The 27,236-nt window shown below is 35.5% G+C and overlaps 1 protein-coding gene across 3 annotated transcripts in view; it reads left to right on the forward strand.

Annotated features, from left to right (window-relative positions):
• Nucleotides 1-27,236, forward strand: part of LOC118734304 (small conductance calcium-activated potassium channel protein) — a 184,141-nt gene that overhangs the window by 141,456 nt on the left and 15,449 nt on the right. For all 3 annotated transcript variants that reach the window (XM_036464025.1, XM_036464026.1, XM_036464024.1), the window contains 2 exons: nucleotides 8,513-8,648; nucleotides 12,706-12,816. In XM_036464025.1, the coding sequence (XP_036319918.1) occupies nucleotides 8,513-8,648; nucleotides 12,706-12,816 (247 nt within the window). The remainder of the gene's footprint in view (nucleotides 1-8,512; nucleotides 8,649-12,705; nucleotides 12,817-27,236) is intronic.

Consider the following 27,236-nt stretch of genomic DNA (forward strand, 5'->3'; position numbering starts at 1 on the left):
GGAATTAACTCGGATCCGGGCAGTTTTCGTTGACAACGCTGGTAAAAACGGCCAGCTGTTGTCTTTTGTACAAGTAAGCAAACAAAGCGCGCGAGTTCCGCGTCCGCAGTAGCCGAGTGGTAAGAGTTACGGGCTACAAGCCTGTAGCTGCCAGGTTCGAGCCTCGGTTGGAGCGATTGCGAAAATTTTTTTTTTTTTTATTATTTATTTTATACTAGCTTATACCCGCGGGTTTCACCCCGCGCTTTTATACAAATATGAAAAATAATTTAATGATGTTAGATTTTATTTCTGTGCCCATTTCGTTATATCTCGTTATTTTTTAAGCGAGTTAAGGTATTTAGGCCGTTTAAAACTATGAAATTATAAAATCTCGTCTGCGCGCTAGGCATACGAAAGATATCAATCCCTCTAAGTTTACCTTAAAATGGTTCCAGGTATACGACGCGTGAACGTGTAACCTTCTTGGAGGTGCCACGGCGGGTTCTAATATTTCCAACTCAAATTTAGTAACCTGGCCTTGATAAAATACCACTTCTCATTACTGTAGCAAATGCCTCAAGAGAGCTTTAGATTATAAGGCCGAACCCGGCTCTCGCTTTTCCATTTAATGAAATTTATTCTGTCAGTACGGCACTTATAAAATAAATCTCCATGACAAATTTAAAATACTTCCAAAGATTTTCTATCCTTCCAGAGATATGTATTAAGAAATTTTTAGTATGTATGGGAGGCGACATGCCTCCTTTTTTAATAACTCACATTTTTTCCATGAGCAATTGAAACATTTTGTATACACAACTCCATACCAAGTTCCAGTATTCTTCCACAAACACTTCCAGGGATATGTAGCAAGAAAAAGTAAATTTGTACTGGAAGTGCCACGCCCCTTTTTCTTATAACCCTAATCTTCTTCCATGAATTTAGAATTGATTTTACATACCCCAGTATCAAGTCCCAGTACCATGAACACCTCTAGAGATAAGCAGTATAAAACAGTAAATTTTGTACGAGAGGAACCATGTCCCCTTTTCGAATAACGCAAATTTTTCTCCATGAGTATGGAATTAATTTTGTATACACATCTCGGTGCCAAGTTCCAGTCCTCTGCAATAAACACCTCCATAGATATGCAGCATAGAAAAATCAATTTGCATGGGAGTTGCCACACCACCTTTTCCAATAACTCTCATTTTTCTCCATGAGTATGGTATTAGTTTCACATACATACATACGTATGTACTTCCATACCAAGCCTGAGTGCTTTACCCCAAACATTTGAAGAGATATGCAATATGAAAGTTTCAGTCAGTATGGGAGGTGCTACGCCTCTTTACCAAAAACGTCCATTTTTATCCGTGAATATGAACATGATTTCACACAGTGTTGGCAAACTGTTAATTGGATTAACGATTAAAAATTAACGATTAAAATGTTAATCGCGTTTGACGATTAAAATTAATTAGTCGTAATCAACTGTACGATTAATGATAACATTTTTTTAATCGTTAATCGCTGGCTGCGATTACGTTTAATTAATTTAAAACATTAATCGTTAATCCAATTAAAAATGAAATCTGATTAATTTGTCTAGTTTGTCCGAGTTTGAAACCAAACACCAGTTATAGTAATTATTTTGTGTTTTACGCTTATAAAAAGCACATAATATAAAAAAATTATAATTATTGTTATTAGTAATACATAAACTGGGAACTTTTACAAACCTAGTTTGTAAAACGTTTGTTGGTATATATCTTAATGAAAATGCACACCAAATTGCTTAGATTGATGAGGAAGCCCGACTTAGCCATACCGGATTAACTAGCTTTGTGTGCACAAGGAAATTCCAGCATAACTTAATTAATCACCAAACCTACTTATCAAATTAAGAGTTAATGATTAAAAATTAATTTTTTAATCGCGGTTACGATTAACTGTTTAGTCAGATTAAAATTAATCATGATTAACTGTAATCAGATTGAAGTTAATCGAATTAATTAACTGATTAAAACATCAATCGATTAATGCCATCATTGATTTCACATACATATCACTACACCAAGTTTCAGTTCTCTCCCACAAATACTTCCAGAGATATGTATGTAATATGAAAATTCCAATTTGTATGGGAGCGGCCTTGAGTTATCGGACTTACTTTCAGTCTAAGACCATCCTTCCGAAATCCGTAGTAAGTGTACTAAATTTCGTTCTGATCGGAAAACCGGTTAAGAGGTAGCCTATTTTTCAATCCAGGTCATAAACCATCTTTGAACAAAATTTCATTTTAAAACAGGTGGCAATTCTAATGGCCATAAGCTATCTGTGTGCATACTTTCATGCAAATCAGTTCAGTCATTTACGCGTATTAATTCAATTAAACTATCCTAATACGTGATAACTCTTAAAATAGTAGCCTATTTTCCAACATAGGTCATAAGCTATCTGTGCGAAATGTCATGCAAATCTGTTCAGTCGTTTCCGCGTATTAAATTAATTAAAACTTTTTAACAGGTGGCAACTCTTCCAAAAAATTAGCCTATTTTCCACTGTAGGTCATAAGCTATCTGCTTGCAAAATGTCAGCTGGTGGTAACTCTTAAAAAAAGTAGCCTATTTTTCAACCTAGCTCATAAGCTATCTGTGTGAAAACTTCCATGCAAATCAGTTCACTCATTTCCGCGTATTAATTAAATTAAACATTTCTAACAGGTGGTAACTCTTAAAAAAGTCATAAGCACGGTGCAGCGAACAAAATTAATTAAAATTAAAATAAATTAAATCAGAGAAAGAGAAACTTGAATTATAAGTGACAAATCAGTTTAAATTGTGTTAATTTGCAATTTGTGAGTGATTTTTGAGTTGAAGAATGCGTAAAAACTATTAAAATGAAGTGCTGTGTGTTAAATTGCGACAGCGATCAAGATCCAAGATGCGTAGATGCAAGTGTAGCGCTGGGACGAATCGCTGCATTTTGTGTACATAGGGCACGGCAAAGCCGTTCCCGAAATGTTTCTTATTATTACCTTAACAGCATTTCCTCACAATGATTTTGCTTCTGCTCCAAGCAGCCTCCATTAGCAAGTTAACTAATCAATCCCGCTGAGATGCTGCCGCAGTTTTCTGTAGCAGCCTTAAATGCAAAGCAATGGAGTGCACTAAAACGTTTGCTGAAGCAGCCTCAATTGCAAGGCAATGGAGTGCACTAAAAAGTTACATATTCTCTAATAGATTAGGTAAAAATGCAATATTTTCGCATTTAGCAAAATTAAAACACGTTTTTCGCTGTAAAGTGAACTGTTTTTGCTCTTCTTTTCGCTCTATTCTTTGTTTACTTGTGGTACACAAATGTCAACGCCCAGGACGGCGCAATCTTGTATTCTATCATTCTTGGGTCTAAAGCTATCTGTGAGCAAAATTTCATGCAAATCCGTTTAGTCGTTTCCGCGTATTAATTTAATTAAACTTTTTTAACAGGTAGCAACTCTTAAGAAAAGTAGCCTATTTTCCAATCTAGGTCACAAGCTATCTGTGTGCAAATTTTCATGCAAATCCATTCAGTCGTTCCCGCATATTAAATAAATAAAACGTTTTTAACAGGTGGCAACTCTTAAAAAAATAGCCTATTAACCAATCTAGCGCATAATTTCTAGTACCTCTAGTACCAAATTTCATGCAAATCCGTTCAGTCGTTTCCGCGTGATGATTTCCCAAACATCCAAACATACAAACTTTCACATTTATAATATTAGTAAGATTTTTTTTATTTTATTTGATCTATATATTTAATTTTACTTTATTTTGTTTTCATTTGCTTTGTTTTATATCACATTTTTAATTTTACTATTAGTGAATTTAAAGTTTTAGAGTTGAATTTTAATAAAAAGTCAACAAGAACTAACTGAAAGCAACGTAAAAAAATTATAGAACTTATAAAAAAAAGAATGAAAACGAAATAAATGAAAATTCAATTGGCCGTGGGACTCGAACCCACGACCTTGCGACTCGTTTATCCACATAACTGCCGTCTGTTATGTCAAAATTATTATGTGCATATGTGTGCCAGATTATATGCATAAGCTTTGCCGTCTGTCATAGCTTTTAGGGTATTATATATACTGTTTTTTTATGTATCCGAATAAAAACTGTCGAGTCATGCGAAAGTTCGAACTAATTGAGAATTGCCCATATTTCAAGGGGATATATGATTTTTTTATTTTCTGTGGATTGCAGATTCTTTGTACAAAGATATTATTTGAGAGGACCCGTAGTGAAATTGTGTGGCAAATAATTTTCTAGAAGATTTTAACCCTCCAGCGACCTTGGAAATGCCATTTTATTCGAACTTTCTAAAAAAAGGGCCAAAACGACCCTATTGTGAGGGAGATAAGGGGTTAAAATGTTCTACAAAATTAAAATTTTACTATATGTCCCGAAACAACACATTTCCCTCAGATATCTATTTTAACTCTTTTTTTCATTTATTCTAACTAACACTTAGGCAAAATATTGCAATTTTAAAATGGCCATGCAAAAAAATGTCTTTCCTGCGTTGGAATTATTGCGACCCCAAAAATGCTGTTGCACAGTGTAATTTGAACACAATGAAAGTAAAACTTTGTTAATATGAAAGGTTCATACGGAATTTATCACAATTCTCCTTAGAGCCCTTATGTTACATTCAAATCTTTCCAGTTATCGATTAATTTTCTTTCTTTGTAGCTTAGACTAAAGATTGTGCTTCAACGTCTGTCAAAAATCACCTTTCCATTTCGGCGCCATTTGAAGTTTGTGTAAATCTATGTTCATTAGGGCGGGTAAATTTGTATGGGAGATATTTCGACTATGCGCGTATGGCACAGACGGATTCTATGTGTAATTCTAAGCGAATTTGCCGAAAAAACCATGGGTCTGAAATTAATTTGGAGTTTGCCAAATTTCTAAAATAGGTTTCTTAGTTTTTTGCTGTAGTGTCGTAAAAAAGTGCTTAAATTTTTTATAAAAACATGATATAAAGAATGTTTTAGTATGAGGAATCCATTTCTGGATTTATCTTTTCCTTAAAACTTCCACCAGAGGGCGCAACCTTTTCACATTTTCTTCGAAACCTATTTTCGCAGTTTGGCAAACTCCAAATTGATTTTAGACCCATTGTTTTTTCGGCAAATTTGCTTAGAATTACACGTAGAACCCTCCAATGATATACGCGCATAGTCGAAAAAAAATTTACACACCCTAATGTTCAAACATATGTATGTACTTTAGAGTGGCTCATAAAAACACTATTTTTGGAAATTCATAAACGCTACATCAGAATATTGTTATTTGTGATAAAAAAAGAGACACGTATTTTTTTATTTTGAAAAAAAGTTTTCTTACAGATCGCGCTGGTCGGTTTTTTATAAAAACGCTGATGTTCTCCATTTTTTTTATTTTCTTGACATGTTAAAATGCAGCTAAAAATCTGGTTTTTACATATAATTACTCTGGTATTATTGGGGAACTTTCCCTTAATTACACACCTGTCTTGGACAATTAGAATGGGTCTAGTTACCGAAAATATGCTCTCGAAAGAACACTAGTCAAATTAAAACGTTGGTACTGAACGATTTACGCATTGTCATGGGTTGGAACTTGTTACCAGAGGGTCTCTGGGGTTGCTAATTAGGAATCTGGAGTAAGTTTTTCGAAATTCAAAATGGCGGATCCAAAATGGCGGTCCATTTTTTAAAAAATGATTGGCTTTGTTCGAAACCCGGCACTCGAGAGTTTTTTTGGTCGCCGACTACGAATCTGAAATCAATTTTTATACCCGAGCGCACTTGTGCACAAGGGTATTATAACTTTGTTCACATAACGGTTGTTTGTAACAGGCAAAACGAATCGAGATAGATATAGACAAATGTATACATAAATGATCAGAATGAAAAGAGAAATCGATTAAGCGGTGACTGTCTGTCCGTCCGTCCGTCCGTCCGTCCGTCCGTCTGTGCACACGATAACTCGAGTAAAAATTGAGATATCTTAACGAAACTTGGTACGTGAACTTCTTTTGGGCGCGGGACGGATGGTATTGAAAATGGGCGAAATCGGATAATAACCACGCCTACCTCCCATATAACGGTAATTTTCAGAAAAACGAAAACTGCGATATTTTAGTAACTACCGAAGATAATTCATTCAAAATTGATATTTGCAATGAGTTTTAGACGAAAAATAAGAATATTACAAAATTTTGGCAAATGGGCGTAGCCACGCCCACTTATGGTTACATGTGTATATCTTGGTAACCGCTAAACCAATTTCTTCCAAACTTGGCATAGTTGTTGCTCCTGGCACAGCATACCAACTGGCCGAAAATTTCTAAAATCGGACAATAACCACGCCCACATCCCATATAACGGTAATTTCGAGAAATACAAAATCTTCGATAAATCAGTAAATATTGAAGCTAATTTATTCAAAATTGATGATTGCAACAATTCTTTACCAGGAAATACGTCTATGACAAAATTTTGGAAAATGGGCGTAGCACCGCCCACTTGTGATCACATATATGTATCTCGCTAACCGTTCTAGCAATTTGTACCAAGCTCGGTATGGTTATTGTGCTTGCCACATAAAAGCAAACCGTTGAAAATTGTTGAAATCGGACTAAAATTGAGGCCGCTTTTCATATAACGGTAAATTTCAGATATGCTTGAAACTGCAATATTTCGAAATTTAAGGACGCTAATTTACTTAAAATGTATACACCCCGGCTTATCATGTAGCGGTAGCTTTCGGAAAGGTGGAAAACATATATTTAATACTTGCGCCGGGTATTTAATGTTCGGCTCCGCCCGAACTTAGACTTTCTTACTTGTTTTAAATTCAAAATGGCGGATCCAATATGGCGATGAAATTTAAAAAAAGTACTAAAATTAAAACGTTGATACTGAACGTTTAAAACATTGTCAACGGTTAAAACACGTTTCCAGTGAGTTTCTGGGGTTGCTGATTACGAATCTGATGTCAGATTTTCAAAATTCAAAATGGGGGATCCAAAATGTTGCCCAATATTAAAAAAAATGATTGGATTTGTTTGAAACTCTTAACCGCCATTTTGAATTTTGAAAATCTGACATCAGATTCGTAATCAGCAACCCCAGAAGCCCCCTGGTAACAAGTTCCAACCCATGACAATGCGTAAATCGTTCAGTATCAACGTTTTAATTTTAGTGTGTTTTTTTTTAATTTGATCAACCATTTTGAATTTAAAAAAGTTGACTTCAGATTCGTAATCGGCGACCCCAAAAATTCTCGAGTGCCGGGTTTCGAACAAATCCAATCATTTAAAAAAAAATGGATCGCCATTTTGGATCCGCCATTTTGAACTTAGAAAAACCGACTTCAAATTCCTAATTAGCAACCCCAGGAACCCCCTGGTAACAAGTTCCAACCCATGACAATGCGTAAATCGTGCAGTATCAACGTTTTAATTTTACTAGTGTCTTTTCGAGAGCATATTTTCGGGAACTAGATCCATTCTAATTGTCCAAGCCAGGTGTGTAATTAAGGGAAAGCTCCCCATTAATACCAGAGTAATTATATGTAAAAACCACATTTTTAGCTGCATTTTAACATATCAAGAAAATAAAAAAAATTTAGAACATCAGCGTTTTTATAAAAAACCGACCAGCGTGACCTCTAAGAAAACTTTTTTTCAAAATAAAAAAATACGTGTATCTTTTTTATCACAAATAACAATAATTTGAGGTAGCGTTTATGAATTTCCAAAAAAAAAATTTTTTGAACCACTCTAATGTACTTATTACTACAAATGTTTTTTATATCCATTTATGCTTACATATTCTATTTGCAAGTGTTATCTAAAAATTGTGTTTCGAGAGCCTAGCCTTATTTGTAAAAAATAGATCCGTGCGAAATAATGTAAAAAATATTTCGATAAATTTGTTTAATTTTTACGAATTACGCGCACTACATAATCAGGTAATTCTCAAGGTGCCATAGCAGTAATATTGTTTATTCTTTATATACACTTTTGTTAATTTTAGTTTATAAGATTTATAAAACAAGATTTATTAATAAATAAACACAAGTACAAAAAAAAACATTTCAAAACGTTTAAAAATATTTGGTCGTTGTGAATATCATAAAATTTATTTTTATTCTTTATGGAGTGTTTGACAATGTGGCTCCTTACGACACCATTTGACTACCCTAAATGTTTATTTCAGCATCAAAAGCCTTAATTTTAAATACACTATACATAAGATGAGAGCTTATTGAAATACTCTACTGTTAAAACCGATACACAAACACACAAATACAAATGTCCTTGGAACACGATTCTATCCACGCATACTCGTACGAAAGCAGATCTTCTCACGTCAAATGTAGATTAGAAATGAAATATTTTTTAATCATATTTGGTTGAGTTTTATCCACCGATGCAAGCAGAAATATCATTTTCTTTATGTATGTACATATGTGTGTATCTACAACCCGTACAGGTTTCATGATGAAGAGCATGCAAATCTTTTGAATGCAATGTGGCTGATAGCAATAACCTTTCTAAGTGTCGGTTTCGGTGATATTGTACCCAATACGTATTGTGGACGCGGTATTGCCGTCACTACAGGAATAATGGTGAGTGCTGCAACAACGTACAAATTTGCACATGTAAGGAAAGTAAAAAAGAACCAACTATAACATACTTTTATATGTATGTAGTTCTGCGTTTACTGCTTATTTTTTCAAATTTAAGCGATCTTACTCATACTATGTATCATGTTCAATAGAAGAAATGTATTTCCTATACAGGGGAACCAAAGAAAAAAAAAAAAACATTGATGGACAGACACGCAAATTATAGTATAGAATTTTACTTTTGCTATAATGATTAGGGGTATTCTCTGAGTCTTGCAAAGCACTTGCACGGTGCACAGATTGCACGGTAAAAACCGGTTTCCGTATGAGACAGCTTTGCAACCGTGCAATCCGTGCACCGTGCAAGGGCTTTACAAGACTCAGAGAATACCCCTATTGTAATTAGTGTTCATGATTTGCTTTTTTGACTGTCCAGGTATTTTTTTATTTAATTTTTTCCACACAAAAAAAATTTGTGCGTACATATGTATGTATGTACGTATGTACATGGCGTCTTTGTTTATATGAAATTCAGAGACCGTAACGATTATAAGTTTTATTTAAAAATTACTCTTTAATAAATATTTTCTGAGCTCTATTTATGCTAAGTAAATAATAAATATAACTCTGCTTCTTGAACTATAATATTATATATTTACTTGGAAAAATTTTGTTTTTTAGTTTTATTTTTTGCTTGAAAAAAAATATTTTTCAGTTTTTTTTCTGATAATATTTTTTTAAACTGAATTTTTTGTTTCAAAAATATAAATTATCTTTTCTTGGTTTTAGTTTTTATTATAAAATTAAAAATTTGTTTTTGTTATTTTATGGCCTTTATAACAATTATATTCAACAATTTTTAATGAGCTTGAGGCCGTTTTTAATGAAAAACTTATTGTGGAAAAGCAACAATAATGTGAAAAAATGGTAGAAGTGATAGCTATTTCGGAAATCACCACATTTCCTCATCAGACTTCTTTCAGTAGGCTTCGAACCGACGATCCCATTGACTCAGCCAGTTGCCTATGCACTGTGCTAAGTTCGCCTTGTACATTATGAAAAAGTGGGAAAAAAGCAACTATAATGTAGCTGAAATGCCCAACAAACAACGGTCCATTCCTTGATTCCCCACGCAAACTGCAATTCCCCGAAAATCGGGGTAATTCCCCACGAGTTGGCTTCACTGATAAGTATACAATTTTTCAAGGGAAACTTATTATTTTTTACTTAAATTGTTTTAATTAATTGCCACAGAATTTAATAGTCTTGTTTTTTTTTGTACAGTAGCCAAGTTAGGCATAGGCTAATGTGACCAACCGTACTTCTTTCGGAAGTACAGTACTTCTTTTTTCGCTCTTGTACTTCGTACTTCGAAGTACAGTCAAATGTACTTCTTTGCGATATTTGGTACTTCAGGAGGGAGATTCTGTAACCAGTTAGCGACAATTTTCGGATCGCTATCACACCTTTTGACGCTTGATATAAATGTTTATTGCGTCAAGAAGTGCGATAGCGATTCGAAAACTGTCGCTAACTGGTTACAGAATCTCCCCCCAAGGTCCTCTAATTCTCCGATCTTCTGGCATGGCATCAAACCATTAAAGTCGCCGGGGACCGATGGCGTCATACCTGCGCAGTTGCAAAGGGCTCTGAAGGTGTCGTGAAATAGGTTGGATCGTATTTATGCGAACAGCGTAAGGACCGGGTACATCCCCAAGTCTTGGAGGGTGGTCAGTGTTGCGTTCATCCCGAAGGCCGGAAAAGGCTCTCTTGTTTCCCCTAGGGATTTTTGCTAAAAACGCTTTTGCTAAAACGGTAAAGAGACTGATAGACCTGTACATAAGAAACGCGATTCCTCGTGACTGTCTTTCAAGAGCTCAATATGCTTATATTATTGCAAAGATCGGTGAATACCGCCCTGCACACATTGGTAAAGTGGTCAGAGGAAGCCTTCACGCATGAAGATTATGCAGTAGGGACCTACTTCGATATCGAGGGAGCCTTCAACAATGTCACTCCAGAGACAATAGTCAAGTATATTCATAATCTGTGGATAGAAACCAACCTATAAGCTTACTTCGTGACAGAACTGTCGCCCTGGAGTGGGGGAGTATCTGCACTCAGTGCAAAGTCAGTGGGCGCACTCCACAAGGTGGTGTTTTATCTCCCCTGCCCTCGATTGCGGTTGTAAACGACCTTCTAGGGGGACTCGAAAAAGTGGGCTGTCGGGTGATCGCCTATGAAGATTATGTGGAACTTTTGGTAAAGGGACGATTTCTATACACCATTTTTGATCTGGCTTAAGGTTACCTGAACCAGGTAACTAGGTGGGCAATCAACGGCGGCTGCCGTAGAAGGCTAATATTGCGGAAAGGGTAGGAAAGGTGTCGGTTGCCTTGTACTGCTGTAGGGAAGCTATCGGTAAAAGGTGGGGTCTCTCGCCCAAATTAATTATTAGCTCTAGGAAACCAGATTTAAGCCTATATTGTATCAAGGAGCCCTTGTCTGGTGGAACTCACTAGGGAAGGCTACACTTGTAAAACGGGAATTAGCGGTGCATTAACAACCGCACCTACACTGACGCTTAACATACATATGTTGAACACGGCGCATGCGGGTATTGCAGACAGAATTATCGCAGCGCGAACTGCTATTAGGCTAAGGTAAACCGGGTCCTTTTGTGACATAAAAAAGGAAAAGAAGGTGTTTTTCTGCTAAAGCAAATGTTTTTATAGGGCACTTTAAAACACGTTACCTCTCAAGGGCTAGTGATGGGGGTTCTGACAGACCATTGTGTGAATTTCGACTGATCCTTTTCTATCAGCTGTCAAGAGGAAGATGAAGTGGAATCATCTCCACACTTTCTTTTAGACTGTCCAACCTTCGCGAGGCTAAGAGGGAAGCATTTTGGCTCGCACTTCTGAACATACACTGAGCTCTTAGGGGTCGAAATAAGCCGTATTCGAAATTTCGTAATCAGCTCGCGGCATTAACTTAACCTAACCTAACCTGTACTTCTTTGAGCTATGAAATAGTTGGTCACATTAGGCATAGCATAAAATTGAAAAGACTGCAGGACATTGTTATGGGTCAAACACTACTTAACCAAGTTCTGCCCAACACGATAGGCTCATTACCTAGGTATAATAGGGCCAAGGCAAATTGTGAAAATAATTCAATTAGGAAAATGCAACGCGCTTCTTCCATACAATAATGAAATAATGGTTGAAATGATTTTTGGGAATTCGCATGGTATAATAAAAGCTAAATATGTATGTATACTATGTTTTATATATTTGTCAGTTTAAACACATTTTGGTGAAGTTACAAATTTCCCTAAAAATATTTTGACCGTTGTTTTACGTTGGCAAAATACGACTTAAAAAAATTACGATTCAATTATTTACATACATTTTATTTACATACGTGCATTTATACACATGAACTAAATATGTTTAATATACTTAAGTGTAGCGTTAATTATTTAAACCGTCATTCCTGCAAATTTGACGTTTTCGGCATTTTCGACGAGAGTAAGCTATACGCAGACAATATAAACTGGGCACACTATTTAGCTGATATGGATGCAGGTTAAATTTTAAATTTCATTACTTTCGATTCGTACAAAAACCAGAAGTTGCCCCAATATTTACATAAAATTAAATAATACACACGTGTACGTAAATAGTACGGTAAAGTTTATAAAGAAAACGGCGTAAAACGTTCTACCTTTATAACAATAATGAGAAGTATTCTTGTAATCATATGAATCGAAAATTTGAAGTTTTTGTATAGAAAGTGATAGGAAAATTTCATTATTTTCGATTCGTACAAAAACCAGAAGTTGCCCCAATATTTACATAAAATTAAATAATACACACGTGTACGTAAATAGTACGGTAAAGTTTATAAAGAAAACGTCGGGTTGAGATTTAATAAGAGTTCCGAATATTGAGAGCAATATTTTTGGTGATTCAGTCAACTATTACAAATCTCTATACTTATGCATAAACTATAAGTAATTATTTAAAAACTAATGTCTAAAAATATATTACAGGGTGCTGGATGTACGGCATTGCTTGTTGCGGTCGTCTCAAGGAAACTGGAACTAACTCGCGCGGAGAAGCATGTGCATAACTTCATGATGGACACACAATTAACGAAAAGGGTATTCGAAAGATGTGTTGAAATTTTTCGCAAACCGCATAATCACTTTAGTTATAATTTTTATTTGGAAACAATGCACTCGCATTAGAACTTATCATTGTGGTCATTTTCAATAAATATTCGCACTTATCCATAAAATAGTAATTATCTATATACATACGTAACTATTTATGTATGTACGAATATTAATTAATATCTAAGGTCAAGTTTTCTATCAAATACATTTTTTATTTAACTCACATGCAGTATTTGCTCAGACCAAAGAAATACATAAGCACATATACTGTACATACATCCCATCAGTTCTATGGAGTGTTATCAAAGTGTGTATCTGATTAATGATTAAAAATGGATTATTGAAATGTTAATCGCGATTAACGATTAAAATTATTAATCATAATCATCTGTAAGATTAATTATTACATTTTTGTAATCGTTAATCGTCGGTTGTGACTACGATAAATAAATGTTAATCATTAATCGTTAATACAATTTAAAAAAATCTTATCAAGTGGTCTAGTTTGCCCCGGTAACAGTTATTTTTTTGTGTTTGACGCTTATAAAAACACATACTATATAAAAAAAAAGTATTATTAGTTATTATTATTAGTAATATATAAACTACTTAGGAATTTTTACAACCCATCGCACATGTGCAGAGGGAGTTTAAAACCTAGTTTGCATATCGCAACCGACTTCCTGACCATGTGTACGCAAGACAATTTCAGCATAAATTATTTAATCACCAAACGTACTTAATCAAATTAAGGTTTAATGATTATAAATAAATGTTTTTAATTACGGTTATGGTTAACTGGTTAGTCCCAGTTAATTAAATAATTGATTCAAAAATCAATCGATTAGGGTCAACACTGGCTCCATGCATGACAAGATAAAACCCAGCAGCCGGATTCCAACTTTCGCTCTCGGTAAAACTCCATCGCCAAGAAATGCTAAATGAATTTTAGTAATTTTTACCGATTTCACGATTCTATCGCATTTCTAAAAATCTCCATTTTTTATTCATTTTTTGGCCGATTTTAGTAATGAACAAAATGAACCGGATAAAGTGAATGAACTGTTTTGACAGCTCATATAGCTGAAGTTGCGATTTGAGCGCATTTTACAACTCTCAAAATCTCTATTTTTCGCTTAAACAACAGTGTTGCCACTTCGTGAGTAATTCCACAAAACGTGTGGAATTTTGGGTGCGCTTGAGTATTTTTTGAGGATTTTTATTTTGAGGAATTTTCTCGCGATATATTTGCAGATAACAAATGGAACTATGTTTTACACAACAGAGTTGTTAAATCGCTCTGGAAATTTTTGAACAAAAAGCTTTTCGAAGTTTTACAAGGAGCGAAAGCGGCTTGTCTAACATTCTTCAAACCTAATTTTCGCATTTCGCCATACACCATGCAAACATGACTCGTTCAAGTAAAGAATTTTTCCGGTTTACAATGTAAAAGAGTTCGATTTTTCTCTCTTGCGTTAACATGACGGCCAGAAAGTCAATCGTTATATTTTCAACTTATTTTGAACTTGCAAAATCTCGATATCGAATGGAGAGAACACGCCTTGTTTGATCATAAGAATATTCATATTGATTCGTCATTAGATTCAGAAAATTATAGGTTTTTAAATTAAAAGATTCCTCAGGTTCATAAGCATAAGTTTCCAAATTATAAAAAAGTATCTGCATTACTAATATAACCCTTTTCTAATTCTTTAGTAGAACGTTTATTTAATAGTTTAAAAACTGACTTGAGAACCAGATTAAGCACTAATATAGTTGCAGCAATATTATATACAAAGCAAGGCATAAAAAATAACGGTGATACTTTGTTTGAGCAGCAAGAACAAATGTACCAATTGAATTGGAGAATGTAATTAATTTTTATACTAAGTACCTGTAAATAGTAGTACATAATACTCATATCTGTAATAAGAAAATTGTGAGTAATTTGTTCGGATTTTGAGGATTTTTCATTTGTTTTTGAGGAATTTGGCAATTTTTTTGTGGCAACACTGTTAAAAAAAGTATATAAAATGCTGCACAAAAAAAGTTTATCAATAAAGCAATAGCTAATTTTTCTGTTTTTGTTCGTTGAAAACAAACAAATTTGTAATTAAGGCCAAAATACAATAGCGCAGTGGCAGTGACAGTTTATAAAATCAGCTGTTACTGCTAATATTGGCAGTCACTGCCGCAGCAAATACAATACGGCGTTGTCAGTGACAGCTTTTTTTGACATTCCCTTTTTTTTGTTTACGATTTTGTTGTTGTCTTTTAGGCTTCAGTGACATGCACAGAAGTTGGCTGCATTTTATTTACATATGTCAAATTCAGCACGCGAAGTTTGCTGCGATGAAGGCAGTGGCAGTGAATTTAGAATTTGGGCTAAACTGAGCAGTACTGCCAGCTGCCACTGCTGTATTGTGAGTCGCTTCATTGGACACCACACTTTCTAAAAAAACAGCTGATTTCGAAAAACTGCCACTGCCACTGCCGCTGCGTTATTGTATTTTGGGCTTTAATCGGAAAAATTAAATACACCAAAGGAAGAAGAGTGACAAAAGAAAAAAAATGTATGCTTGTACAATATTTTGAGAAGGTTCATTGAAATAAGGCAAATCTAAATGATTTCATGAATCGATTAATTATATTGAAATTCTTAAATTTAAAAAAATATATTTACTACGTGTTGTCCTCTCACTTTGTCTTACAAAATATCTTATTTTCATTTAAGGTCTCATTCTTCTCAAATTCTCCTCCGATATTATTTATAATAAAAATTCGAATGCTTCTTTGTGACACAAAAGTCTTGCCTAGTGAAATGAATACGGATGTTCTTGAAACTAATTTGAACCAAAAAATAAACATGGTAATATATACACTGAGCAAAAAAAATTAATTTGATTGTTCGAACAAATGGCAACACTCCTAAATAATTGAATAATTTGAATGTATCTTTCTAAACACGAAAAAGATGCCGCCTACAGGGCCGCGCTGCGATCGGGCGCAACGCGAGCCATGTGGGACCGTTATAGGGAACTGAAGAAGGATGCGAGACGTATTTGCCGCAATAAGAAGAGAGAGGCCGAAATACGTGAGTGCGAAGAGCTTGAGATGCTGGCCGACAGGAAGAACGCCCGAAAATTCTTCCATAGGGTTAGGCGACTTACGGAAGGTTTCAAGACCGGGGCGAACTCCTGTAAGAACAACAATGGCGACCTAGTGACCGATGTCCAGAATATACTTAAATTGTGGAGGGAACACTTTTATAATCTACTGAATGGTAGCAGTGCTGAAAGTAGTGAAGAAGATGAACCCGAGTCCCCAGTCGATGATGATGGAGTAGCTGTCCCACCGCCTGACTATGACGAGGTACGAATAGCGATTACGCGGCTGAAAAACAACAAAGCTGCTGGAGCTGACGGCCTGCCAGCCGAGCTATTCAAGTACGGCGGCGAGGAGCTGATGAGGTGCATGCATCAGCACGTATACAGAATATGGTCAGATGAACGCATGCCCGACGACTGGAATTTAAGTGTGCTCTGCCCAATCCACAAGAAAGGCGACCCCGCCATACGCGCCAACTACCGCGGAATCAGCCTTCTAAGCATAGGTTACAAGGTCTTATCGAGCGTATTGTGCGAAAGACTGAAACCCACCGTCAACGAGCTGATTGGACCTTATCAGTGTGGCTTTAGGCCTGGAAAATCCACCTTAGATCAGGTATTCACAATACGCCAAATCTTGGAAAAGACCCGCGAGAATAGGATCGACACGCACCATCTATTTGTCGATTTCAAAGCCGCTTTCGACAGCACGAAGAGAAGTTGCCTTTATGCCGCGATGTCTGAATTTGGTATCCCCGCGAAACTAATACGGCTGTGTAAATTGACATTGAGCAATACCACCAGCTCCGTTAGAATAGGGAAGGACCTCTCCGAGCCGTTTGATACCAAACGAGGTTTCAGACAAGGGGACTCCCTTTCGTGTGATTTCTTTAATCTGATGTTGGAGAAGATAATAAGAGCCGCAGAACTGAACCGCTCAGGCACAATACTTTATAAGAGCGTACAATTGCTGGCGTATGCCGACGACATCGATATTATCGGTAAAAACAAGGGCTACGTCTGTTCTGCCTTCTCGGGATTGGATAGAGAAGCAAAGCGAATGGGTCTGGTGGTGAACGAGGACAAAACGAAGTATCTCCTGTCATCACACAAACAGTCAGAGCATACGCGTCTTGGCACCCACGTCACTGTTGACAGTTACAAGTTTGAAAAAGTAGACGACTTCGTTTATTTGGGAACCAGCATTAACACCAATAATAATGTCAGCCTTGAAATCCAACGGAGAATCACTCTTGCCAACAAGTGCTACTTTGGGCTGAGTAGGCAATTGAGAAGTAAAGTCCTCTCTCGTCGTACAAAGATCACACTCTATAAGTCACTCATCATGCCTGTGCTGGTGTATGGCGCGGAAGCATGGACAATGAAAACATCTGATGAGGCGGCTCTTGGAGTTTTCGAGAGAAAGATTCTGCGAAAGATTTACGGACCTTTACGCGTTGGAGATGGCGAATATCGCAGACGATTTAACGATGAGCTGTATGAGCTTTACAACGATATAGACATAGTGCAGCGAATTAAAATTCAGCGGCTCCGCTGGCTTGGCCATGTCGTTGGAATGGACAGAAACGCTCCTGCTCTGAAAGTATTCAACGCGGGCCGCGATGCTGGTAACAGAGGAAGAGGAAGGCCTCCTCTGCGTTGGAAAGACCAGGTGGAGAAGGACTTGGCTTCACTTGGCATTTCCATTTGGCGTCAGTTAGCACAGAAGAGAAATGACTGGCGTGCTGTTTTGGACTCGGCCAAAATCGCTTAGGCGGTTACAGCGCCAATTAAGAAGAAGAAGAAGAAACACGTGGCAACCCTCTTCAAACATTATAAATGGTCAAACTAAAGATTTCTTAACATTCTTTCGTTTGACTACGGTATTTTTATATTTCATATACTTTTTGTATTAGGGGTATTCCATGAGTAAGTGAAACTTTGTGCACAATTATAAAGTAACTTATTGAACATGGAATGCTTGATGCATCAATGCAAAATACCTCAAATTAACGTATTTTCGAAAAAAAAAGTTTGTTATATTATTTTATTACATTGTAAATGCACTCAAAACTTCAACATTAGAAAAGTAGTTGAATACGACAATATTTCTTAATACAGAAGGCTCTGCAAAATCAATTATTTACAAAGTTATTATTTTTTTGAAGTGGGAAATAAATGTCTCGATCTTTCTTCGTCCCAAAGAAGCAACATGACATTGAAGAAAAATAGGCATTTAAAAATAATTAATAATAAATCACTACGGTTTTGCATGTCCCACCCGTGACAAAAAAGTTTTAAACTTCGTATTGCTTAGTTACTACTTTAGAGATTTTTCTATAATTTCATAACTAGAGTGTGTTTATACTATGCAGCCCTATTTCATTTCTTTTATTATATTATAAGTGCCGACTTTAGAGATTTTGAAACGTTTTATCGTGTCCCGCCTGTGACAATCACTTATAAGTTTTTCTATCAATAAAAAAACAAGTTTAATGTTTCGAACCTATGTTTAATGCCACAAAACTTTGATGTTCAGGTTGACTAAACACCATAATACTTTTGATGGGCGAGGCTAACTAGAAAAGTCAAGGTAAACATTACTATCATTGAGACGCCAGAGAATTCTATGATGAGGGTTGCTTAATAACAATCCATAAGTCAATAATAACAATTACCTCAAAAGTTCCAACCTAGAAAATCTAGAAGTTCGCCTAACTTATAAATTTAATCTAATAAATAGCATTTAAGTGACAAAGATATATGTATGTATCTGCGTACAAGTATTCTAATGCAGATAACTTTTCAGATTAGACATCGATACACAAGATCTTTTCTGACGTTCTATGTTTCCACCAAAGAAAAGCTAAATTTGAGCCTGATTTGCCCATGAAAACAGTTTTCCAAAAATAACTCAACTCCAGCCACTCTTAGGGCCGGTTACTCAATGTCTGGTTAACACTAACAGCAGGTTAGTCATCGCTATCGACGTGATAACAGGAATCTATATCCATGTTTAACCTGTAGTTAGTGTTAGCCAGACATACATAGCTAGTCCAAACAAACTTGAAAATCATTAAGGCACATTCGAAATTTCATTGCAATCAAATGCACCGAGCAGAAGAGCATTTGGAAAATGCATATAAAATGTCATGCGTTTGCAAATAATCCATTCTCCCATGCATTTTAATACATCAATCTGGCGACTTCTAGCTTTCGTTTGGTATAACTATTGCCCCCTAAAATAGATCCTGAGGGCAGCAGTATATCGTGAGTCTTACAATGACTCTACTGTGATAAAAGTAGGTCAATTGATCTTGTATTTGGCGTCTAACATTTATCATACCTAAGCCCTTTGATATGGATCTTACTAGAAGCTCCATTTCATGCAGAAAATCATACGTGTCCCACCCGTGACAAAAGTTGTCCCACCTGTGACAGGAGAATTTTGAATTTTTGAATAATAAATAACTAATTGTTGTTATGGTTTGTGCTTTTTTAGGATTGCTGGTTCTTTTCTGTATAGTAAAACATCTAATTCAGATAGAAATGTTAAGTAAATTCACAGACTTTCCGTAAAATATATGTTCTCCAAAAAGCAGTGTCTTTTCTTTGGCTTAGCCGTGACAGAAGAAAGAGCTCAGAATTTTCCCATATAAAATAAAGTTGGAATATTTTTCGTATTTGGTAATAACTCGTATATTAGTGAAGTAAGTGTAGCTTTATCGAAATGTAGAATCGCTTAGCCCTTTATACTTAAATTTAAAAAAGAAAAACTATTTTTGCTGTACAAATATCCACCCGTGACGATGGAATACCCCATTAGTTAATTGAGTTAGACATTTCAAACAGGTGGCAGCCCTCTTCAAAAGTATTTTCAAGCTTAATCCTTGTTAACTCTCCTTCGCCTGACATTGCGATCCATATTTTAGTTAACTGATGAATTAAGTGGAATTTGATTTTTTAAACATGTGGCAACCCCGCTAAATACAGTTCAGAAATAAAAGTTTTTCAATCCCCCACCGATTGATATGCATATTTTAATAATTCATTAATCCTACTAAACTTATTAAATAATTTGGATTAAATTTTTAAACAGGTGGCAACCTTCTTTGAACACCTCAAAAATATTCTTAGCGTTCAAACTAAAGATTTCTTAACACTCCTTTGTTTGACATCCATATTTTGATGTTTCATATCACTTGTGTATAAGTAAATTAAATTCCACATTTGAAGCAGGTGGCAACCCTCTTTAAAATATTTTCAAACTACTACTTTCTAAAATCCCCCTAGTTTGGTACCCATATGGTGATACATATTTTTCTTACCTAATATGTTCTTAAACAGGTGGCAACCCTCCTATAGTTCAGCCAAGAAACAAAACTTATCAAAACCATTTCGGTTGATACCCATTTTGTAATTATTGATTTATTTTTTTAATAATTTGAATATCATTTTTTAAAAGGTGGCAACTCTTTTCAAAAAAGTAAAAACTCATTTTGGAAAAACGAACGAACGGTGCGGATTTGATGGCAATGTAATTTCAATTTAATTGTTCAACAGGTGGCAACTCGTTTCAAAAAAATAAAACTAGTTTTCACCTCTACAGGCCAAGCGCTTTAATTTGACACCCCATTTTTGAAAATCCAGCGAACGGTGCAGATCTTTTATCCTGAACAAAAATGCCTTCGCGTATTATACAGGGTGTCCCAGAAGTAACGTGCCAAACTTTAGGGGAAGGTAGGTGGGGGGGTGAGCTCACTGATAAACAAAAAATTGTCAGGTAAAAGTGTCACCGTTTTTGAAATATTTACATTTTTTCGAATTTAAAAAAAATCGTGCCTTTTCATGTGTTTTCTTTAACTGCAACTACAAACCGGGCAATACTTAGTAAATTTTTTATGTAAAATACTTCCAGATAGTTGCCTCTCCATACTCAAATGCAATGTAGTTAAAATATATTACGGAACCATCATAAAATTAGGACTATTTCTGGATTTTTAACTTTTTGATATTTTCTTCCCCAACTTTGACTATCTCGGGTGAAAAAAAAATGTAGTGAGCTACAACTTTACATTACATAAAAAAATTGCTTATTTAATAAAGATTTCAAAAAGGTGCCACACTTACTGTTTTGAATAGAAAAAAAAAGTTATAGCCGCTTTTGTGGGTAAAGGACTGAGACACGCTAGAATCTATTTAATAGATTTAAATTGAATTTGCTCTTGTTACCGTCAAATGACATGCTAAATAGTACAAAGGTACATAATTACTTGCTTCTGACATTATTTTATGTTACTTACCGGAATTCGGACTAGAGTCTATAACAAGGGCTATATCTATCAATATTTTGTGTGAAGGATGGGTTCACGTGAAATAAGATATACATGAGTTGTTTGAAGAAAAATTTATTCATTTATTGATCAAATATGCTCAAATTGGCGAACTTCTACTCTAATACAAGCTCGGCACCTTTTAAGAAAAGACGCTTTTAGAGATCTTAAACTCAATTGGGCTATCTCAGCAGCAGCTCCATTTATTTGTTCCCGCAAATGCTCTTCGTTTTGAATTGTTTTTGAATAAATTTTGTCCTTAAGACAGCCCCAGTAGAAAAAATCTAATGGATTCAGGTCTGGCGATCGAGCGGGCCACGTGATTGGCCCGTATCGTCCAATCCATCGGCGAGGATAAGTTTCGTCTAAATGAGCTCTTACTTCACGCCCGTAGTGAGCAGGGCACACGTCATTTTGCAGCCATAGTCTTCGCCGCAGGTTTAAGGGTACATCTTCCAAAAGAGTTGGAAGCCGTTCCTGACGGAACTCTAAATAACTGTGAGAGTTGAGCGTTGGCGGCAGTTCCACAGGTCCCAATATCTGACAATTAAAAATACCGCACCATAAATTTATTTTGTACCGGTACTGCGAACGATCTTCTCTCATTTCGTGAGGATTGTCTATCTGCCAACTGTGAAGGTTATGTAAATTAAAAGAACCATCACGTTTGCATGATGATTCATCGCTCCAAATTATTTTATTACAAAAAATGGGGTCTGATTCATGCATTCGCAACATTTCACGGCAAAATCTAACTCTCGACAGGTAATCTCTTTCTTGTAGAGCCTGAACACGTTGAATGTGCTATGGATGAAATCGATGGTCTTGTAAAGCTTTGTGAACTGTAGTTTTTGGTATTCCCGTCCGTCTTTCCATCATTCTCACTGAATTCGATGGACCTAGTTCCACTTCCTCTAACACAGCTTCAACATCTACCGTTGCAGGACGTCCTGTTTCGCCGCCACGCCTTCCAGGTATGCGACCTTAAAAAAGTGAAAAATGATAGTTAACAAGAATGCAAAGAAGAAAGGTGTAAAAATTACTTACCTTCATATATTTCTCTATGGGTCCGGGCGAATACTTCACGACCCGGATGTCGACGATTGGGGTATCGCTCTGCATAGAGTCTTTGAGCAGCTCTGGCATTACACCAAGCTTCACCGTAAATTAGGTGAATATCCGCATATTCATGCGACGTATACTGCGTGTTCTCTGTCATAGTATTAATAACACAATGTTCGAAGGGTCCAATTTCATAAAATCCACTTACACTAATTCCGGTAAGTAACACAAAATAATGTCAGGAGCAGGTAATAATGTACATTTGTACTATTTAGCATGTCATTTGACGGTAACAAGAGCAAATTCAATTTAAATCTATTAAATACATTCTAGCGTGTCTCAGTCCTTTACCCACAAAAGCGGCTATAACTTTTTTTTTTCTATTCAAAACAGTAAGTGTGGCACCTTTCTGAAATCTTTATTAAATAAGCAATTTTTTTATGTAATGTAAAGTTATAGCTCAGTACATTTTTTTTTTCACCCGAGATAGTCGAAGTTGGGGAAGAAAATATCAAAAAGTTTAAAATCCAGAAATAGTCCTAATTTTATGATGGTTCCTTAATATATTTTAACTACATTGCATTTGAGTATGGAGAGGCAACTATCTGGAAGTATTTTACATAAAAAATTTACTAAGTATTGCCCGGTTTGTAGTTGCAGTTAAAGAAAACACATGAAAAGGCACGATTTTTTTTTAATTCGAAAAAATGTAGATATTATCAAGGAGCTCACCCCCCCACCTACCTTCCCCTAAAGTTTGGCACGTTACTTCTGGGACACCCTGTATATGTAACCGGCCAAACCCGATCTTAGGGCAAGCAAGTTTTGCCTGGGATAAAATAGATCAGGGGCCACAGTATTTTCGCGCCGAACACCTTCCCGCGTAGGCGGCTTTCGGCCGCAATTCAAAAAAATAAACTACAGCTACACAGTCCACAATATTGTTTCGTTCAACTTGTTTCCGCGTTGGACGGATATATTGGATCTAGGTAGAACCAATTTAGCCTGGGAAAAACTAGTTTGTCCTAAGATCGGGTTTGGCCGGTAACATATATATAGATAACGCGTATGATTTCATTTTTCAGTTCTGGGCTTCCTTGTTACGTAGCCCCAGAGAAAGAAGTTCAATGGTCTCATTTTCGTTGTTGGTGTTTCCGACAGGGTGTCAAATCGCAAGAATTTCGGCGGCCGTTTTACCTCGTCGTTTCCTTTGAGAAGAGATTTAAAATAGCGCTATTCGGCAAAGCAACCCGGAACCGCTTGTGGTTGCCACTGCACTGGTACACAGATGGTTCGAAGACCCCAGAAAGAGTAGGGGCTAGAGTTCTCGGGCGCAGATCCAGAATCTCTGTTCCTATGGGGAAATACCCGAGCATCTTCCAAGCAGAAGTCTATGCCATATATCTTTGTGCGGAGACAATCATGAGTATATGATACTAAGATGAGATAATCATAATACTTAGCGACAGTCAGGCGGAATGCAGGGCTCTTCTATCCTATCAAGCCAAATCGTCATTATTCTTTGAGTGCACTAAGCTAAACTCCCTTGGCAGACACAATAACATCAAGAATAGATGGTAACCATCACTTCAGTCGGTCGAGAGCCCTTCCTGGGAGTGGGTACAAATACTATAAAGGAAGAGCTTAAAAGAAAGAGCTTAGGAGAAAGAGGAACAGACTAAGGGATATAAACTGGCGCAGCTCAGGAGGAATGCGCCAGTCAAAAAGTTTACTGGGAGGTTTAAACAAGAAGAGATTCCAAAGCATAATTAACCTCCCAAAATAGGAGCTTAAAAATCTAACAGGTTTCCGTACAGAACAGTGCAGACTAATAGCCCAGTTATGCATACTTAGCTTCGCATGAAAGTTGTCACATAAGAATTTGTTAAATGTGCTTTGCGTGTAAGCGGTTACCCAAAGCATAGCACCTAACATGTAGAATTCTGTTGGGTTTTGGTTTTTAAATATATTTTGTTAAATATTAAAAATTACATTAATGTCTACAAGCGGGGCAAAAGTGTTGAGCACAAAATAGAAGTACACTGGGTACCCTTAAAAATAAATACTACAAAACGATACCTCATTTATTAAGATTGGTTACGTACAAAAATTAGAAAAAGGGGTTCTAACAAAAAGCCTTTTGGATATGCATATTAAATAGTTATACAAATATAAATGGATAATAGGAGGCTTGAACATAAAATGTACTTTAATTTCATCAATTAAATACTAGTGGCGAAATAAGATATGTATATGATTACAAAATATTTGTATGGGGAAATCTTTTTTTGTAAGCTACAATGCAAGACTCCCCCCAGTAGAGGTGGAAAATTATCGACGATACTATCGATATGTTATGGTTTGTGTTTTACAAAAATACTATCGATGTTTTAAGACTGTCGATACTATCGGCTGTATTGCAAGATCAATAAGTAAAATGTCTCTCGTTTAGAGTACATTATAAAAAATTAATGAAACGATGGGTCTCGGTAACTCTTGCCCATGTGCATGACGATTAGGTAGCTCTTATGACGCAAAAAAGCGGGAATTGAAAAGCTAAGTCTGTATTTACGCGCTTCCCCACCGCAAAAACAAGAAATCGACAATTTCTACAGTTTGGAATTATTTTTCGAAAGCTAAGGAAATTAAATACTATATTGCGGCGCTGCACAGTGGTCGGAGAAAACATTTTTTATGCGAAAAATTAGGAGGGCTGTTACGATTATAATAAAACTGCGGCATCATAGTGTTGTTGTAATGCTAAATCCGAATATGCCATAAAATTTATAGTTTGACAGTTGAGAGCTGTCAAATCAACTGCCAAATCAAGAATTTTTTTTGCAAATGCCACTGATTACGTTTTTTGACATGCTGATCACGAATTTTATGTCAAATTAAAACCCTGACAGTTGACAGCTGTCAACTGAACTATGAATTTTTCTAAAAATAAGACCATCTTGTTCATAATGCCTCTGAACAGTTTCTTCGACATGCTAATCACGAATTACGTGTCAAATTAAAACCTTAAGAGTTTATGACTGTCGAAGGGGCTGCCAATTTCTCTATAAATAAGGAAAATTTCCGACGAATAAAACGTACTATATTTTAAGGCTCACTGATCTCGAGTTATGTATCTCATTCAAACTTTTTCGGTTGCCAAATGTCAAATCAACTGTCATTTTCAATTGAGTAATACAAAATGTTTGTTTAGCAAAATTTTATTTATTATATACGAGGAAACATCTAAAATGAATTTGTGATCAAATTATGAAACAATAACTGTAATTATATTTATAAACGAGGGATGGTTGGGGCCGTCTGCTATATGCTCAGCCCAAACAATTTGATCTAGGCCCCAACAGTGGTTTTTAAGATTTTTTTATTTTATACGAAATTCTTCATTTCCAAAACTTCAGTTTTCTCACTTTTAAATAAAGTTCTTCAGGTATGAATTTTTGGAAATTTCGGAAGCCATATTGGATTTTGCATTTTGAATTTTCAAAACCTTGTTTGAAATTAGTAATGAGCGAATTTAAGAACCTCTAAATACCAAATTATAAGAAAATTCAGTAATGTTTTAATTCTTGGACGCATTACTGGATTCGTTATTGGATTTCTGAAAATTTACTTCAGCTTTGTTAAGACGCATCTTATAAATGATATGATGCTAAATATATAATAAATTACATACATTTTTAATATTTTAATACACTTTATGTTATTTGGAAAAACTGCTAAAGTTGGTCTAGTGTAGGGTTGCCAAATTTGTATGCGGGAAATCAGTACGTTAGACTTTTTCATGCTAAAATAATCAGTACTTTTCAGTACACTTTTATTCAAAGCGAAATTATGAATGTAAGTAACAGATAATACTTTAAAACGCGTGTGTGTACTTATTGTGTGTAACATTATTTTGGTATATAATTAAAATATAGTTCATAAAAAATAAAATTGTTATTCATTTTAACATGAGTGTACACATCATTGTACACAGGAGCCAATAAATTATTTTATACTTATTTTTGAATAGCATTAGTGAGATCATTTCCATTTTCAGTGGTGACTATTTAGTCAAAGAATTCTATACATTTAATTTTACAGTTACTTTTAATTTGAAGTTCAGTTTCAAAAATCTTAATTAGAAGCCGGTTTCTCTCTTTGCGCAAGGAAGCAAACCTTATACTTAAGATCCTCTCAGTTGCTTCGTTTTACATATTTTTTCAAACTGTTGAAAAGTATTACTTTTTAAGAACTTCCTCTATATATCCTCATGGAAAGACTAAAAGCCTGATTATGGTAACTTAACTTAACGGAACGTAGAACTTAGAGAATCAAAATGAAAAAGATTTCGACGTGGCATTATGTTACGTTAAGCTTCGGCTGTTCAATTATAAGCAACACCCATTTAACAGAAATTTTTAGAGAGAGTTGTAAGTTACGTTAAGTTGCTACAATCAGACCATAAGAATTAGCTAAAAAGAGTAGGTATTTATCTAACTCTATGTCTTGTATGCAAAACTCTTTTACACTGTCAGTAAATTGAGAAGAAAGAATTGTAAAGCTGAATTTACATGAGACGATATTTTAGGCGATTCAATATTGCTCAAGAAAAATAGCTCGTGTAAATGGGGATTAAAAAATTCATTGCCTCAAAGTAGACAGAAAGTCAACTTTTGCAGGCGATTATCGCCTCCCAAAAAGTCGCCCCATCTAAAGGCAGCTTAAGTTATAGGCAAAAGACATTCGAATATTCAAATTTGCTGTTATTAAACTGAAAGATATTTTCGAGATAACTAACAACACTCGACAAAAAAATGTCAGCCTTATTTCTATATAATAATATATAATAATTTAAACTCATCATATTATCGCAACTGGTACGTAACGACCCAGCGATATGCCC

Source organism: Rhagoletis pomonella, unplaced genomic scaffold (genome assembly GCF_013731165.1).
Source record: "Rhagoletis pomonella isolate Grant_MI unplaced genomic scaffold, Rhpom_1.0 Rhpom_scaffold_00002, whole genome shotgun sequence".
Taxonomy (NCBI): domain Eukaryota; kingdom Metazoa; phylum Arthropoda; class Insecta; order Diptera; family Tephritidae; genus Rhagoletis; species Rhagoletis pomonella.